We start from the raw sequence: 14,095 nt of genomic DNA, 5'->3' as shown, positions 1-14,095 counted from the left end.
AGATAATTGCACGGTATGCTTTCGCCGTAAAGCCTTTTGGAAATCTGACACAGTGGCTGGATTAACAAGAAGTTAAGCTTTATTTTTGATGTATTACCCTTGTGATTTTATGAAAGTTAAATATTTATAATACTGTCGTTTTAATTTTGCACTCTGAAGTTTCACCGGATGTTGTCGGTGTCCCGCAAGCAGCACTCCTTTCCCAAAGATTAAGCATCCTAAATAATGCCATAGATTCATTTTTTTTAAATAGTAAACTTGAAGGTAAAAAAGGAAAGCATAATATAAATCTGGTATTCCAACTGATTTTAGGCTACTACTGCTGTCACGTTCGTCATAACGAGGAGACCAAGGCACATTCTTCTTTAATGAAAGAGAAACACTGAACAAAGTATACAAAACAACCGTGACGCTATCAGCCACGAGTGCTGACAGGCAACTACACATAGAGAATAACCCACAAAACCAAAATCGAAAATGGCAACCTAAATAGGATCCCCAATCAGAGACAACGACAAACAGCTGCCTCTGATTGGGAACCAATTCAGGCCGCCATAGACCTATATATATACCTAGACAAACCAAAACCCCATAGATGTACAAAAACCCTAGAGAAGACAAAAATACACATACCGCCCTCGTCACACCCTGACATAACCAAAATAATAAAGATAACTAAGGTCAGGGCGTGACAACTGCCAACGACTTTTCTTGCACATAGTCAAGGCCCCCAGTACCAAAGCAACCCCAAAACATTATCAAACCTCCCCCATGTTTTTTTTTTCATTGGTCCACAGAACATTTTCACTGTATTTGGGGTTGTTCAGGTGGGGTTATGCAAAGTGCAATGGAGCTTTCGTTTGTCTCTTCAACAGTACGGTATTTTGTGTTCGTAGCTAATGCATCTTTTTACTATGTGCTTGCTTTCGCAGGAGTTCTGACAACAACTTCTGCAGATATGACTGAAACAAACTCAGACGCTTTTTTAGGTAAGTATATTAATGTCTTCAGAAATCACACATTGATACAGACAGAAGGTGGGGAAATGCCAACACGTTGTCTACACCAAAGTGTGAAGATGTCTACAGTGGCGGACAAATATATTGCCAACATTGCACCTTTTTATTAATATTTCCATATTTCTTTAGAACTCTGTCCCTGATGGGGCTTGTCGATTCACCTCTGTGTCCAGTCTGCCAAAAAATACTTTCCTGACACTCACCTCCACGCATTCTGGTTTTGTCCCATCATTCAGAATTACTGGGGGAAAAAAGTTCTGAGCTTTCCCTCAGTCATCCTCCATATTACCATTCCTGCATCCCCTGCATCACTCTGCATACTAAATGACTTTGATGATGACGTCCACCTGTGTTTCCTCTATGTCCAAGGACAAACAACACTTTCTATTGATTTCATTAACAATCGACCCAAAAAGTGACCCAGACAACATCAAAATGGCACCTCCTACCAGGGACCAACACTCTATGGGTGTTAGTTTTGTGAACACTATTTCGGTGGATCACATATCATTTCTAAGAAAGTGTTAACGCCCAATGCAAACCAGCAGCTTATCCACTAGTCTTGCTTAATCTTGTACGGTCCTGTCCTGTCCAGTGTGTCCATCTCTTGTTTTGCCCTGTTTTGACATGTCCCTATTTTCTACTTGCCTCTTTTTATGCTTACACTACTTTTCAGTTTTTTTCTTACTTTTTGGTTGTAGTTTACCTTCTTCACTATAATAAGCAGTTTTTTATGTACATAGAACATTTGAGATCAGAAAGCCTTCCCAGAAGAGTGGGAACCTATGAGTTGTTGCTAAACCAGTCTTGATTAAAAGGGAAGGGTAGGCAATGTTTGGTTTTAACCAAATGAAACGATTCATCATATTATGTTTCTAAATATGAGATTAACCGGCACAAAATGCACATCTCTCTTCCATGAGCACTGTGTGTCATGGCTAGACTGACTGCACTTCTGGCTCTCAAACCCATTCCATTGTCAACTGCATTACCATTCAGATTGTCTTAAAACTTCCCATTAGCGCTGAATGAAATGGTCACTTCTGCTTGTGTTTTTAAAGGTCATGAATGGTCGAAATCATTTTTTGCATGAGATTTTATGATATTTGGACGAGACATTGATAAAGTTTGATCATAAAGTTACTGGTCCCCTCCCCATGTCTGTCACACCCTGACCATAGTTTGCTTTGTATGTTTCTATGTTTTGTTTGGTCAGGGTGTGATCTGAGTGGGCATTCTATGTTGTGTGTCTAGTTTGCCTGTTTCTGTGTTTGGCCTGATATGGTTCTCAATCAGAAGCAGGTGTTAGTCATTGTCTCTGATTGGGAACCATATTTAGGTAGCCTGTTTGGTGTTGGGGTTTGTGGGTGATTGTCTCCTGTGTCAGTTTTTTTTTAAACCACACGGGACTGGTTTTGGGTTTTCACATTTATTGTCTTGTAGTTTATTCATGTATAGTTTTTCTCATTAAAAAACCATGAACTTTCACCACGCTGCGTATTGGTCCACCTCTCCTTCGACGGAAGAATCCCGTGACAATGTCAAACACTTGGATTCAGGAAGCGGCATTATTAAAGGGATTGGGTGGCATCATCCTAATTCTCATTTTAATACCCACCAAAAAAAAAGAAAGAAAGGAAATTAAAACAAATGGTATGAACAAAAATATTGGCACAAAGGAGCTAATACTTCGGTAATACAGCCTTTGGCAAAGATAAACTACCTGACCAAACGTATGTGGACACCTGCTCGTCGAACATCTCATTCCAAAATCATGGGCATTAATATGGAGTTGGTCCCCCTTTGCTGCTATTACAGCCTCCACTCTTCTGGGAAGGCTTTCCACTAGATGTTGGAACATTGCTGTAGGGACTTTCTTCCATTCAGCTACAAGAGCATTAGAGAGGTCGGGTGATTAGGCCTGGCTTGCAGTCGGCGTCCAATTCATCCCAAAGGTGTTCGATGGAGATGAGGTCAGGGTTCTGTGCAGGCCAGTCAAGTTCTTCCACACCGAGCTCGACAATCCTTCTCTTTATGGACCTCGCTATTTCACTGGAGCATTGTCACGCTGAAACAGGAAAGAGCCTTCCCCAAACTATTGCTACAAAGTTGGAAGCACAGAATCATCTCTAGAATGTCATTGTATGATGTAGCGTTAAGATTTCCCTTCACTGGAACAAAGGGGCCTAAATCGAACCTTGAAAAACAGTTATTTCTCCCCCACCAATCTTTACAGTTTGTACTAGGAAATTGGGGCAGGTAGCGTTCTCCTGGCATCTGCCAAACCCAGATTCGTCCGTCGGACTGCCAGATGGAGAAGCGTGATTCATAACTCCAGAGAACACGTTTCCACTGCTCCAGTGTTCAATGACGGCGAGCTTTACACCACCACAGCCAACGCTTGGCATTATGCGTGGTGATCTTAGGTTTGTGTGTGGCTGCTCGGCCATGGAAACCCATTTCATGAAGCTCCAGACGAACAGTTATTGTACTTATGTTGCTTCCAGATGTAGTTTGAAACTCAGTAGTGAGTGTTGCAACCGAGGACAGACTCAGCCGTCCCATTCTGTGAGCTTGTATGGCCTACTACTTCGCAGCTGAGCCATTGTTGCTCCAAGACGTTTCCACTTCACAATAACAGCACTTACAGTTGATTGGGGCAGCTCAAGCAGGGCAGACATTTGACGAACTGACTTGTTGAAAAGGTAGCATCCTATGATGGTGCCAAACGTCTCTGAGCTCTTCAGTAAGGCCATTCCACTTCCAATGTTTGTCTATGGAGATTGCATGGCTGTGTGCTCTCTTTTATACACCTGGCAGCAATGGGTGTGGCTGAAACAGCAAAATCCACTTTGAAGGGTGTCCACATACTCTTTTGTATATTTAGTGTATTTGTACTGTACACTTTGAAGTATACAACATGTTGGCATTTCTCTCTCTGCCCCTTCTGTCTTTATCTATGCGTGATTTCTGAAGACAGTAATAATTACCTATAAAAAAGGCCAAGATCTTTTCACTCATATGGACCAACTCCATATTAATGCCCAAGCAGGTGTCCACATACTTTTGGTCATATAGTGTATGTATAAATATAAAAAGGGAGAGATATTCAAATTAGGCTACAGATGTTGTAAGAACACGCAGGGGGATATGGACATGACAAGGCTGGGTGTGAACAGATAGAGAGCGAGCACGAGCAGCCTTTCCCTGAAGCCTACATGCCTCAGTCTCAATTACCATCCTGTCTCTGACCTCAAATAGTGAGAGTTAATAAGGCCTGTGAACTCTCCTCTCCCTGCTCAAACATGTATTCTCTCAGTACTGACACACACACACTACTAACACCTCTTCCCCTCTTACACCCCGGGTAGCTAGTCTTCTGAATGCAGCAACCTCCCACTCTCAGCTCAACCTCCGTCATGTCATCCACCACATTTGTGCCCCTGTACAGGGAGGGTGGTTATCGGTGAACGTATCTTGATAATGACTTGGTGTGTGCAACATTCACTATATAGTGTGCTACTTTTTGAGCAGAGCACCAGGGGCCATGGTCAAAAGTAGGACACTATGGAGGGAATAGGGTGCCATATGGGACGCAACCTTGGAAGGGGTTGCACATTTTAACAAAAATGATGAATTAATCATTAATGATAGACTTACTCCTCTGATGAAGCAGGTAATTAAGCGTTAATGAGGTACTGAAGAACCACACACTTGCTTCCCAGCACACTTATTTTTGTTTTTTACTTGGCACTTTTGAAATGGGTGACATTTTTCCCTGCAAGTTGTTCTGGGAAGTGTGTGTGTGTGTGTGTGTGTGTGTGTGTGATGCACTGTAAGATAGGTTGAGCTGACACACATTGAGCTGATTGGAGTGTGTGTCCCCCCCCCCCCCGGCTAGATTAAAGTCAAGGTGGATTGGACAGCTGTTCCATTGCAATAACTTATACTTAGCATCTCCTTCATCACTCTTTATTTAGTTTCCCTTCCTCTTTTGACAGGTAGAAAGGCACCTTCTACCTGTCACTGTTTTAGTGAGAGAATAACATTCAGTCAACAGGCCCTGCGCTCGACTAGCGTCCTGTCCAGGGGGTGTACTTGTACATCAAGCTGCCTCCACGCTTCAGACACAGGATAATCAGGAGATTAAAGTCAACAGTATAGCTGCATTGAGGAGTTCTAGGGGGTGGGGAATGGAATTCATTTTTTTTATTCCGGGGGTGGGGGGGGGACTGTGGGAGGGGTCTCGAATGGTTGAGGGGGGGTCTTGGAGGGTTCAGGCTTCACAAGATTGTGATCATGAAAAAGGAAACTATGACATATATTTTATATCACTATCATGCACATGTTCCCTCACACTTAAGGATGGCTCTGTTGCGGAAAGACTGATACATGTTTGATAGTGTCTTGATGCTGTATTGTTTGTCCTTCATGTTCTAATACTTTAATGTTACTCCTTCCTTGTGTTTTTTGTAATAAATAATTATTTTAAAAAATAATTTAAAAAAAAAACAGTATAGCTGCACTCAAACTCATATCATATACTGTAAACACAACTCTGTCAGTACTGTATAGTGTAAACCAGAGTCAAACTACAGAGATAAGCAATGCAAGCAAGCATCAAACAAGCTAGTGTAATGACGGTATGGTGAAATCTGAAGGGAAATGTAACGATAAACCAGTAGGTACTGTACATGTCTGTGTATTGACTACAAGGCTCTGTCTCTCTAATGTCATTATCGTGTTGTCTGTTTGTTCTGGTGTCATTGCAGTGAGAGCCGCCCACGTAGAGGATGGATCCTTTGAAGCCATTTTCGGAGGTGAGAAATATATCAATCACAATGTATTTATAAAGGCATTTTTACATGAGCAGTTGTTACGAGGCGCTATACTTTAAACCCGGCCTAACTCCTAAGCTTTAGAGATGGTTATCCAGATGTGGTTAGCATTATTGTTCTTTCTATAGTCTGAGAATGGAGCCAATGTCATGAGTATCACGTAAATGGAAAGTCCTCCACTCAATGTTTCTGGTTTCTCCTACCTAATTGTTATAGTTTCCCTAGTCATGCGGAGGAAACAACATTCTGCCATCTATTTTTACTCTATCAAAGAAAAGCCATGAACTTTACTTACATTTGAAGCCAATTAGCAGGTGCTCTTATCCAGAGAAACTCACAGGAAGTGCCTTGCTCAAGGGCACATCGACAGATTTTTCACCTAGTCAGCTCAGGGATTCAAACCAGCGAACTTTCGGTTACTGGCCCAACCATCTTAAACGCTAGGCTACCTGTCGACCCAACCCACCTGAAATCAGTTAACTAAAATATACAAATAGAATGTCGCTTTGACGTTCTCGCTCACGATTACTACTATGATAACGTGTCTTACGGAAAAAACGTATTACACTTTGAAAGAGTATTCTATATTTTCAGAGACCATTCTCCTCTCTCAGTCGGTCTCATTTCTACCTCGTCTCTCTCCCTTCCCAGGAGTCATTTTTGCCCTGCTCCTGGCGCTGCTCCTGGCGTTGCTGGTACTGCGCTACATTGTCAAGCATAAGGGCACTTACCACACCAACGAGGCCGACTGTGGTGATTCTGTTGACAAGTATGGCGGTGACTCTCAAAGCGAGCAGGTTCAACTAGAGATTTTGGACAAGGAAGAATAGAAAGAAGGATACTTCATTTGAAACAGGATCTTGTTCCATTTCTAAACCAGGGCCAATATTTTCCATGGAATTGGAAATGCCTATGATGGTCATCTACAACCATCTCAGCTCTGCAGATTTTGCTACGAAGAGACAAAATAATTAGATCACTTATTTTTGTATTGCCCATATAGTATATACACTATATATGCAAAAGTATGAGGACACCCCTTCAAATTAGTGGATTGGCTATTTCAGCCTCATTACAGCCTTATTCTACAGCTTTATTTCCCTCATCAATCTACACAAAATCTCATAATGACAAAGCAAAAACAGTTATTTATCCATTTTTGCAAATGTATATATTTTTTTACTGAACTATCACATTTACATAAGTATTCAGATCCTTTACTCAGTACTTTGTTGAAGCACCTTTGGCAGTGATTACAGCCTTGAGTCTTCTTGGGTAAGACACTACAAGCTAGGCACACCTGTATTTGGGGAGTTTATCCCATTCTTCTCTACAAATCCTCTCAAGCTCTGTCAGGTTGGATGGGGAGAGTTGTTGTACAGCTATTTTAAAGGTCTTGGGTTCAAGTTCGGGCTCTGGCTGGGCCACTCAAGGATGTTCAGAGACTTGTCCCAAAGCCACTCCTGCATTGTTTTGGCTGTGTGCTTAGGATCGTTGTCCTGTTGGAAGTTGAACCTTCAAGCCAGTCTAAGGTCCTGAGTGCTCTAGAAAAGGTTGTCATTAATGATCTCTCTGTACTTTGCTCAGTTCAACTTTCCCACAATCCTGACTCGTCTCCCAGACCCTGCCACTGAAAAATATCCCCAAAACATGATGCATCATGCTTCACCGTAGGGGTGGTGCCAGGTTTACTCCAGGCGTGACTCTTGGCATTCAGGCCAAAGAGTTCAATCTTGGTTTCATCAGACCAGAGAATCTTGGAGAATCTCATGGTCTGAGAGTCCTTTAGGGGCTTTTATTGGGCAAACTCCAAGCGAGCTGTCATGTGCCTTTTACTGAGGAAGGGCTTCCGTCTGGCCACTCTACCATAAAAGCCTGATTTGTAGAGTGCTGCAGAGATGATTGTCCTTCTGGAAGGTTCTCCCATCTCCACAGAGCAACTCTGGAGTGCTGTCAGAGTCACCATCCGGTTCTTGGTCACCTCCCTGACCAAAGCCCTTCTCCCCCGATTGTTCAGTTTAGCCGGGCGACTAGCTCTAGGAAGAGTCTTGTTGGTTCCAAACTTGTTCCATTTAAGAATGATGGAGGCCACTGTGTTCTTGGGGACCTTCAATGCTGCAGAAATGTTTTGGTACCCTTTCCCAGATCTGTGCCTCGACACAATCCTGTCTCGGAACTCTATGGACAATTCCTTCGACCTCATGGCTTGGTTTTTGCTCTGTCATGCACTGTCAACTACAGACAGGTGTGTGTCTTTCCAAATCATGTCCAATCAATTGAATTTATCACAGGTGGACTTCAACCAAGTTGTAGAAACATATCAAGGATGATCAGTGGAAACAGGATGCACCTGAGCTCAATTTCGAGTCTCATAACAAAGGGTCTGAATACCTATGTAACATTAGAGTGTCTAGTTTGAGAAACAAACGGCTCACAAGTCCTCAACTGGTAGCTTCATTAAATAGTACCAGCAAAACACCAGTCTCAACCTCAGTGAACCAGTGAAGAGGTGAATCCGTGATGCTGGCCTTCCAGGCTGAGTTGCAAAGAAAAAGCCATATCTCAGACTGGCCAATAAAAAGAAAAGATTAAGATGGGCAAAAGAACACAGACACTGGACAGAGGAACTCTGTCTAGAAGGCCAGCATCCCAGAGTCGCCTCATCACTGCTGATGTTGCTCAGTTGTTCACCAGGGCCTCCCACTCCTCTTTCTATTCTGGTTAGAGACAGTTTGCACTGTTCTGTGAAGGGAGTAGTACACAGTGTTGTAAGAGATCTTTAGTGTCTTGCAATTTCTCGCATGGAATAGCCATAATTTCTTAGAACATGAATAGACTGACGAGTTTCAGAAGAAAGTTATTTTTTTCCGGACATTTTGAGCCTGTATTCAAACCCACAAATGCTGATGCTCCAGACATTCAACTAGTCTATTGAAGGCCTGTTGTAGTGCTTCTTTATCAGAACAACAGTTCTCAGCTGTGCGAACATAATTACAAAATAGTTTTCTAATGATCAATTAGCCTTTTAAAATGAGAACCTTAGCTAACACAACGTGCCAATGGAACACAGGAGTGATTGTTGCTGATAATGGACCTCTGTACGCCTATGTAGATATTCCATAAAAAAAACACTTCCAGCTACAATTATCATTTACAACATTAACAATGTCTACTCTGTATTTCCGATCAGTTTGTTATTTTAATGGACAATTTTTTTTTTTTGCTTTTCTTTCAAAAACAAGGAAATTCTAAGTGACCCCAAACTTTTGAACGGTAGTGCATGCTCAAAGTATTAACATCCCAAAATACTGTATTGGTGACGAAATGTGGTCAAGTTTATGTTGAAGATAATGCATGTCTGTTGTTTTATCACATGAAAATGCCATTCGATAAAGTGTGGGTATGTATCAAGCTACACATTTGATACATTTTCACAGTCATGGATTAAATCGGACAAACTTTTTTTCCCAATTCAGAGTTTACTTGTACACCCAGTCGAAAAATCGGATTATTCAACACAACATCTGGGTTCAGGAAACCAAGATATAGGGGCAAATGTTTGCACTTCAATAGTGTGTGTTAATGAGATTTAGAAGCTTATGGAGGATTTTGTGTTTTCTATTTTCATCAAGCTAGAATAGAGCGATGCAGTGCCCGAGGCTGCTAAAGGGCAGTTCTGAATCCTTGAGTAGCGCCAGGCAGCGCTATGTGGGTTTAATGCAATTCCAACAACCCCAGAAACATTCCTGCAGAGCTGAGCCAGCACACTTTGCAAAAAACCATTGTGCCTCTGGGAAATCATTTTACTCTAATTGCATATTATTCTTGGTTGGGATACAAGACAATACAAGCCAATCTCAAGATCATACATCACCTGATCTACGAGCTGGCAAAGAGCACTTACTTTTGGCCATTTGATTGCAAGTTGAAAGTATTTATTTCCATTTGTCTTCCTAATCAAAGTATGGGACAATTTCTAACCTTTCTCCAAACAGAGTTTTCCTTCAATTCTCTAATCAAGTCCAACTTCAAAGCCAGTGACTCAGCGTGTTTGAGTGCAGTAGCTCGAGTGCTCTGTCTGATTGAGGTAAAGACAATAACGCCATTGAGACATCCATCCAACTGCCGTCCTCACCGACAACATATCAAATCCTATTGATCAGGGAGGAAAACACTTACAAAACAAGTGCCCCAAATGGCACCCTATTTCTTATTTAGTGCACTAGGCTACTTTTGACCAAGGGCCCTATGGGGGAATAGGATGCTAAATAGGGAATAGGGACTCGGCCGTGACTTCAGCAGGGCCACTGACACCTCTCAAGGAGATTAACAACTTTTCTAAAAGAGTCATTCCAGGGTCACTGAAGCCATAGCCTGGCCTAGACAGCTAAACACAAGCACCAGGCGCTTGAAAGGCAATCATCAGGAAGTCAGCCTTGCAACCAGCAACCAGCCGCACTTCACGTTCAATGTATTTTTATTATTAGGAATCAAATAACAGTTCAAAAGACACCCATCCTGTTCTCTCTTGCAATTGTATCCCAGCTTTCCTCCTGGCCTTGGTGCGCGGAGAACATACTGTTTTTATGGCGACAATAAGCCATACTTTGATATGGCCCTGAAGGCATCAACATAAATTCATTTCATCTCGACTGCTCTGTGAAGCTTGAACAATGGCAAAGCCAAAGCTGGTGACTTTTCCCATCTCTTCTCCTTCTGTCGACAAAATGGCATAAAATGCAAATACATGCTAGCATTCTCTGTGGATGAGCGCGGCATGCGACTGTACTCTCCTAAAGACACCAACGATGGAAACACATAGAATTTCTTTTGAACAATGTAGCTACCTCACTCTCTTTGAGTTGTAGCTAATTCCAGTAAAAGAGGATACGGTACGTGAATTAATGAACGACTTGACTTGGAAGCCCATGGTTCCATAGTCTGAGTTGTGTAGATTATCGCCCTTGTTAAACAATAGGCTAAGTCTTGTGTGCGTCCCAAACAGCACCCATAGAGCTCTAGTCAAAAATTGTGCCCTACAGAATGTACAGGAAATAGTCTGCCATTTGGGACAGAGACCTGGATGTGTTCAGACAAAGGAAAGAAGAATGGGAACAGGAAACTCATTGAATCATCTTGTTAGAATATCCCCATGGCTTACAATAGGCGCGGTCCCAAATGCAACCCTATTCCCTGGTCCCTGGTCAAAAGTAGTGCACTGCGTAGGGATTAGGGTGTCATTTGGGATGCACTTTTTAAAGGTTCTGGGGCTCTTGAGAAAGGAGAGTTTTGCATAATACAGCAGCAATAAAACAGAAAACGCTAAATTCCAGCTCATCCAAGTGTTGCTCTAGTCTATTCTTCAGCGAATATCCTATAAGCTATAATGAAGATATGTGACTTAGCCCCTGACATGGCAAGCTTCCTAGGAGAAAGGACTTCCTTTCCAGACTCAATTACTATTTCAATACGTTTCCGCTATGGATATTGAATATTGCAAGATAAGCAGTTCTCGCAAAATTGCACAAAGTCTGCTTCGGAGTTTGTGTTAAGGCTTTTTACGCTTCTGTTCAAAGGTGCATTGGGAAGGTTATGAAGTACATTTTTTGGGGGGGGGACAGGGTTACAGGAATAAATAATCCAGTACCTGCCTGTGAAGACGGATGCTACATTGTTACAGCCAGGAATAGTTTCTGCACTCAGCACTTCCCCAAAGAAGTGAATGTCAAACTTGTGAATGTCAAACTTGCAGAGAGAGGGGATCCCCAACAGAGCAGCGTTAGAGAACTGTTAAACCAACTCAGTGTTAAAGATGAAATCGGCATAAGGTGAAACAGTGACACTGTTCGCCCTCAGTGCATTTGTCGTGATTTTTGTTCTGCTGATGAAAAGGAGGAGAGGAGCAATCAGTATCGTGGACCCAAAAATATTCCAGTACATACTCTGTGTTCTATCGCGCGTGGGGGGGGAACCGTGTTCGTTGTTTGAAGTATCTTCTTCGTTGTTGTGATATAGCAAACGGACGCGGCCGTTTCACCGAGTACGATTTCCAGCTTTAAAACAGTGTTCAACCAATGCAGTGTTAAAGCAGTGTTCAACCAATGCAGTGTTAAAACAGTGTTCAACCAATGCAGTGTTAAAACAGTGTTCAACCAATGCAGTGTTAAAACAGTGTTCAACCAATGCAGTGTTAAAACAGTTTTTAGAAGAATTCACAAGCTTGTAATTGCAAAACTAGGCAGAAATGCTGAAGAAACGTGATTCAGAAAAGAGGGAACAAACGGTGTTATGCTTTGAACTGCTTTTAATTAAGTCTGTTCCTTTCTGTTTACTTTGATGAAACATTGTTTCCTTATTAGGCTCACTGTACCAAAGAGAGCTGCATCTCCATAAAACTAAAGGGAACATCATCCCCGTTAATAACTGTTACTAATTTATATACCTATAGTTTGGTTTTGAAAGATTCATACAACACAAGAACAGTACACTGCCCTCTGATCCCAGAGATCATAATAACCTTGTGTCTCACTCCCACTATCCAACATGCATTTACTGTCCCCAAGGAGGCTGCCTGCCTGTTTGCCTGCCTACCTACCCGCCTTCTTGCCTAGCTGCCTGTGTGGCTGGCTTCCTGTACAGATAGCCTAGCAGAGAGCCTGCCACTACCTGGCTGGCTCTCTGCCTGCCTGCCTCTCTGCCTTCCTATCTACCTGCGTGTCTGCCTCTCTACCTGCCTGCCTCTCTGCCTGTGCCTTCCTCTCTGCCTGCCTGCCTGACTGCCTGCCTGCCTCTCTGCCTCTCTGCCTGCCTCTCTACCTGCCTGCCTCTCTGCCTGTCTGCCTTCCTCTCAGCATGCCTGTCTGCCTGCCTGCCTCTCAGCCTCGCTGCCTGCCTCTCCGCCTGCCTGCCTGCCTCTGCCTGCCGACTGCCTGCCTGCCTTCTGCCTCTCTGCCTGCCTCTCTACCTGCCTGCCTGCTCTGCCTGTCTGCCTGCCTGCCTCTCAGCCTCGCTGCCTGCCTCTCTGCCTGCCTGCCTCTCTGCCGGTCTGCCTTCCTCTCTGCCTTCCTCTCTGCCTGCCTCTCTGCCTGCCTGCCTCTCTGCCGGTCTGCCTGCCTGCCTGCCTGCCTGCCTCTCTGCCTGCCTGCCTGCCTGCCTGCCTGCCTGCCTCTACCTGCCTGCCTGCCTCTCTGCCTGCCTGCCTGCCTGCCTGCCTGCCTGCCTGGTGCGCTCAGCAGAAAGAGGTGATATAGGCCTAATCATTATTACTCTATGATAACTGATAAATAATCCTCATATGAACGGTCACTAGGGGAAATTGGCTTTTGTTATTTCATGTGTAACCGCATTGCACCTGCAGAAGCCCAATCAGCAAAACAAGTCAGCCAGCACTGAATCATCTGCAGGTAGTCTGCTAGGCTGTATTGTCATTAACAAACTACTGAAATTGTGTATATGGATGGGTTATTTTGGGTCCTAGAGTATGTTCACTTTTTTCATGTACTGTAGTTCCATCTTATTAAAAAAATAATAATAATAATAATAATAATAATGACTGTTTTTTGAATACAGGCAGAGCATTGAAAGGTCTCTGTACTTTGTTTTCTCTTTCTCAGTGTGAGAAGCCAGTTCCGAGTTCCAGTTGTCTTTCCAGACTTAGTTGTTGTGACAAACTTTTGACCAGATAATTCAGTTCCCTGGGTGTAATTATTCAGTTGACTGCAGGCACATTTAGATTTAATTAAAAGTGAGAGCCCAATATCACTTGTCATTGCACCTGACAGCCTGGCGTTAACTTTGCAGCTTTGCATTCATTAGAGCAGGCAGTCATTTTGTCACATCTCCTTTGGAATTGCCTAAAGTTGTATCTTATTTACAGCATAATCCTAGCAGAATATAGTGTACATCCTTAGGCATGAAAGTAACAAAACGGAGGTGTGTGTGTGTGTGTGTGTGTGTGTGTGTGTGTGTGTGTGTGTGTGTGTGTGTGTGTGTGTGTGTGTGTGTGTGTGTGTGTGCGCGTGCGTGTGTGTTGGCAGAGGCCTTCCAGGTTCCCCACAGTCATAACACGGTAGGAGCATGGCTGTGTCTTTGCACTGCCAATTATCACTCCGGAAATTGACTAAACAGACTAACTACATCACACACACAGTGTGTGGGGTGATTGATGTGAGAAATCTGCTTTAAAGCTTGGTCTCTAATTAGATGAAACAGGAGAAAATAGATCTCACAAAACATTGT

General features: G+C 43.1%; 1 protein-coding gene across 1 annotated transcript in view; it reads left to right on the top strand.

Annotated features, from left to right (window-relative positions):
• Positions 1 to 12,767, top strand: part of LOC135539012 (cell adhesion molecule 1-like) — a 31,596-nt gene extending 18,829 nt beyond the window's left edge. The window contains exons 3-5 of the mRNA XM_064964899.1: positions 933 to 989; positions 5,792 to 5,839; positions 6,509 to 12,767. Of these exons, the coding sequence (XP_064820971.1) occupies positions 933 to 989; positions 5,792 to 5,839; positions 6,509 to 6,687 (284 nt within the window). The 3' untranslated portion in view covers positions 6,688 to 12,767. The remainder of the gene's footprint in view (positions 1 to 932; positions 990 to 5,791; positions 5,840 to 6,508) is intronic.
• The last annotated feature ends 1,328 nt before the right edge of the window (positions 12,768 to 14,095 follow it).

This window comes from Oncorhynchus masou, unplaced genomic scaffold (assembly GCF_036934945.1).
Source record: "Oncorhynchus masou masou isolate Uvic2021 unplaced genomic scaffold, UVic_Omas_1.1 unplaced_scaffold_31___fragment_4___debris, whole genome shotgun sequence".
Lineage (NCBI taxonomy): Eukaryota > Metazoa > Chordata > Actinopteri > Salmoniformes > Salmonidae > Oncorhynchus > Oncorhynchus masou.
The sequence above is the reverse complement of the archived record's forward strand: the minus strand, read 5'-3'. Positions and strand labels throughout refer to the sequence as shown.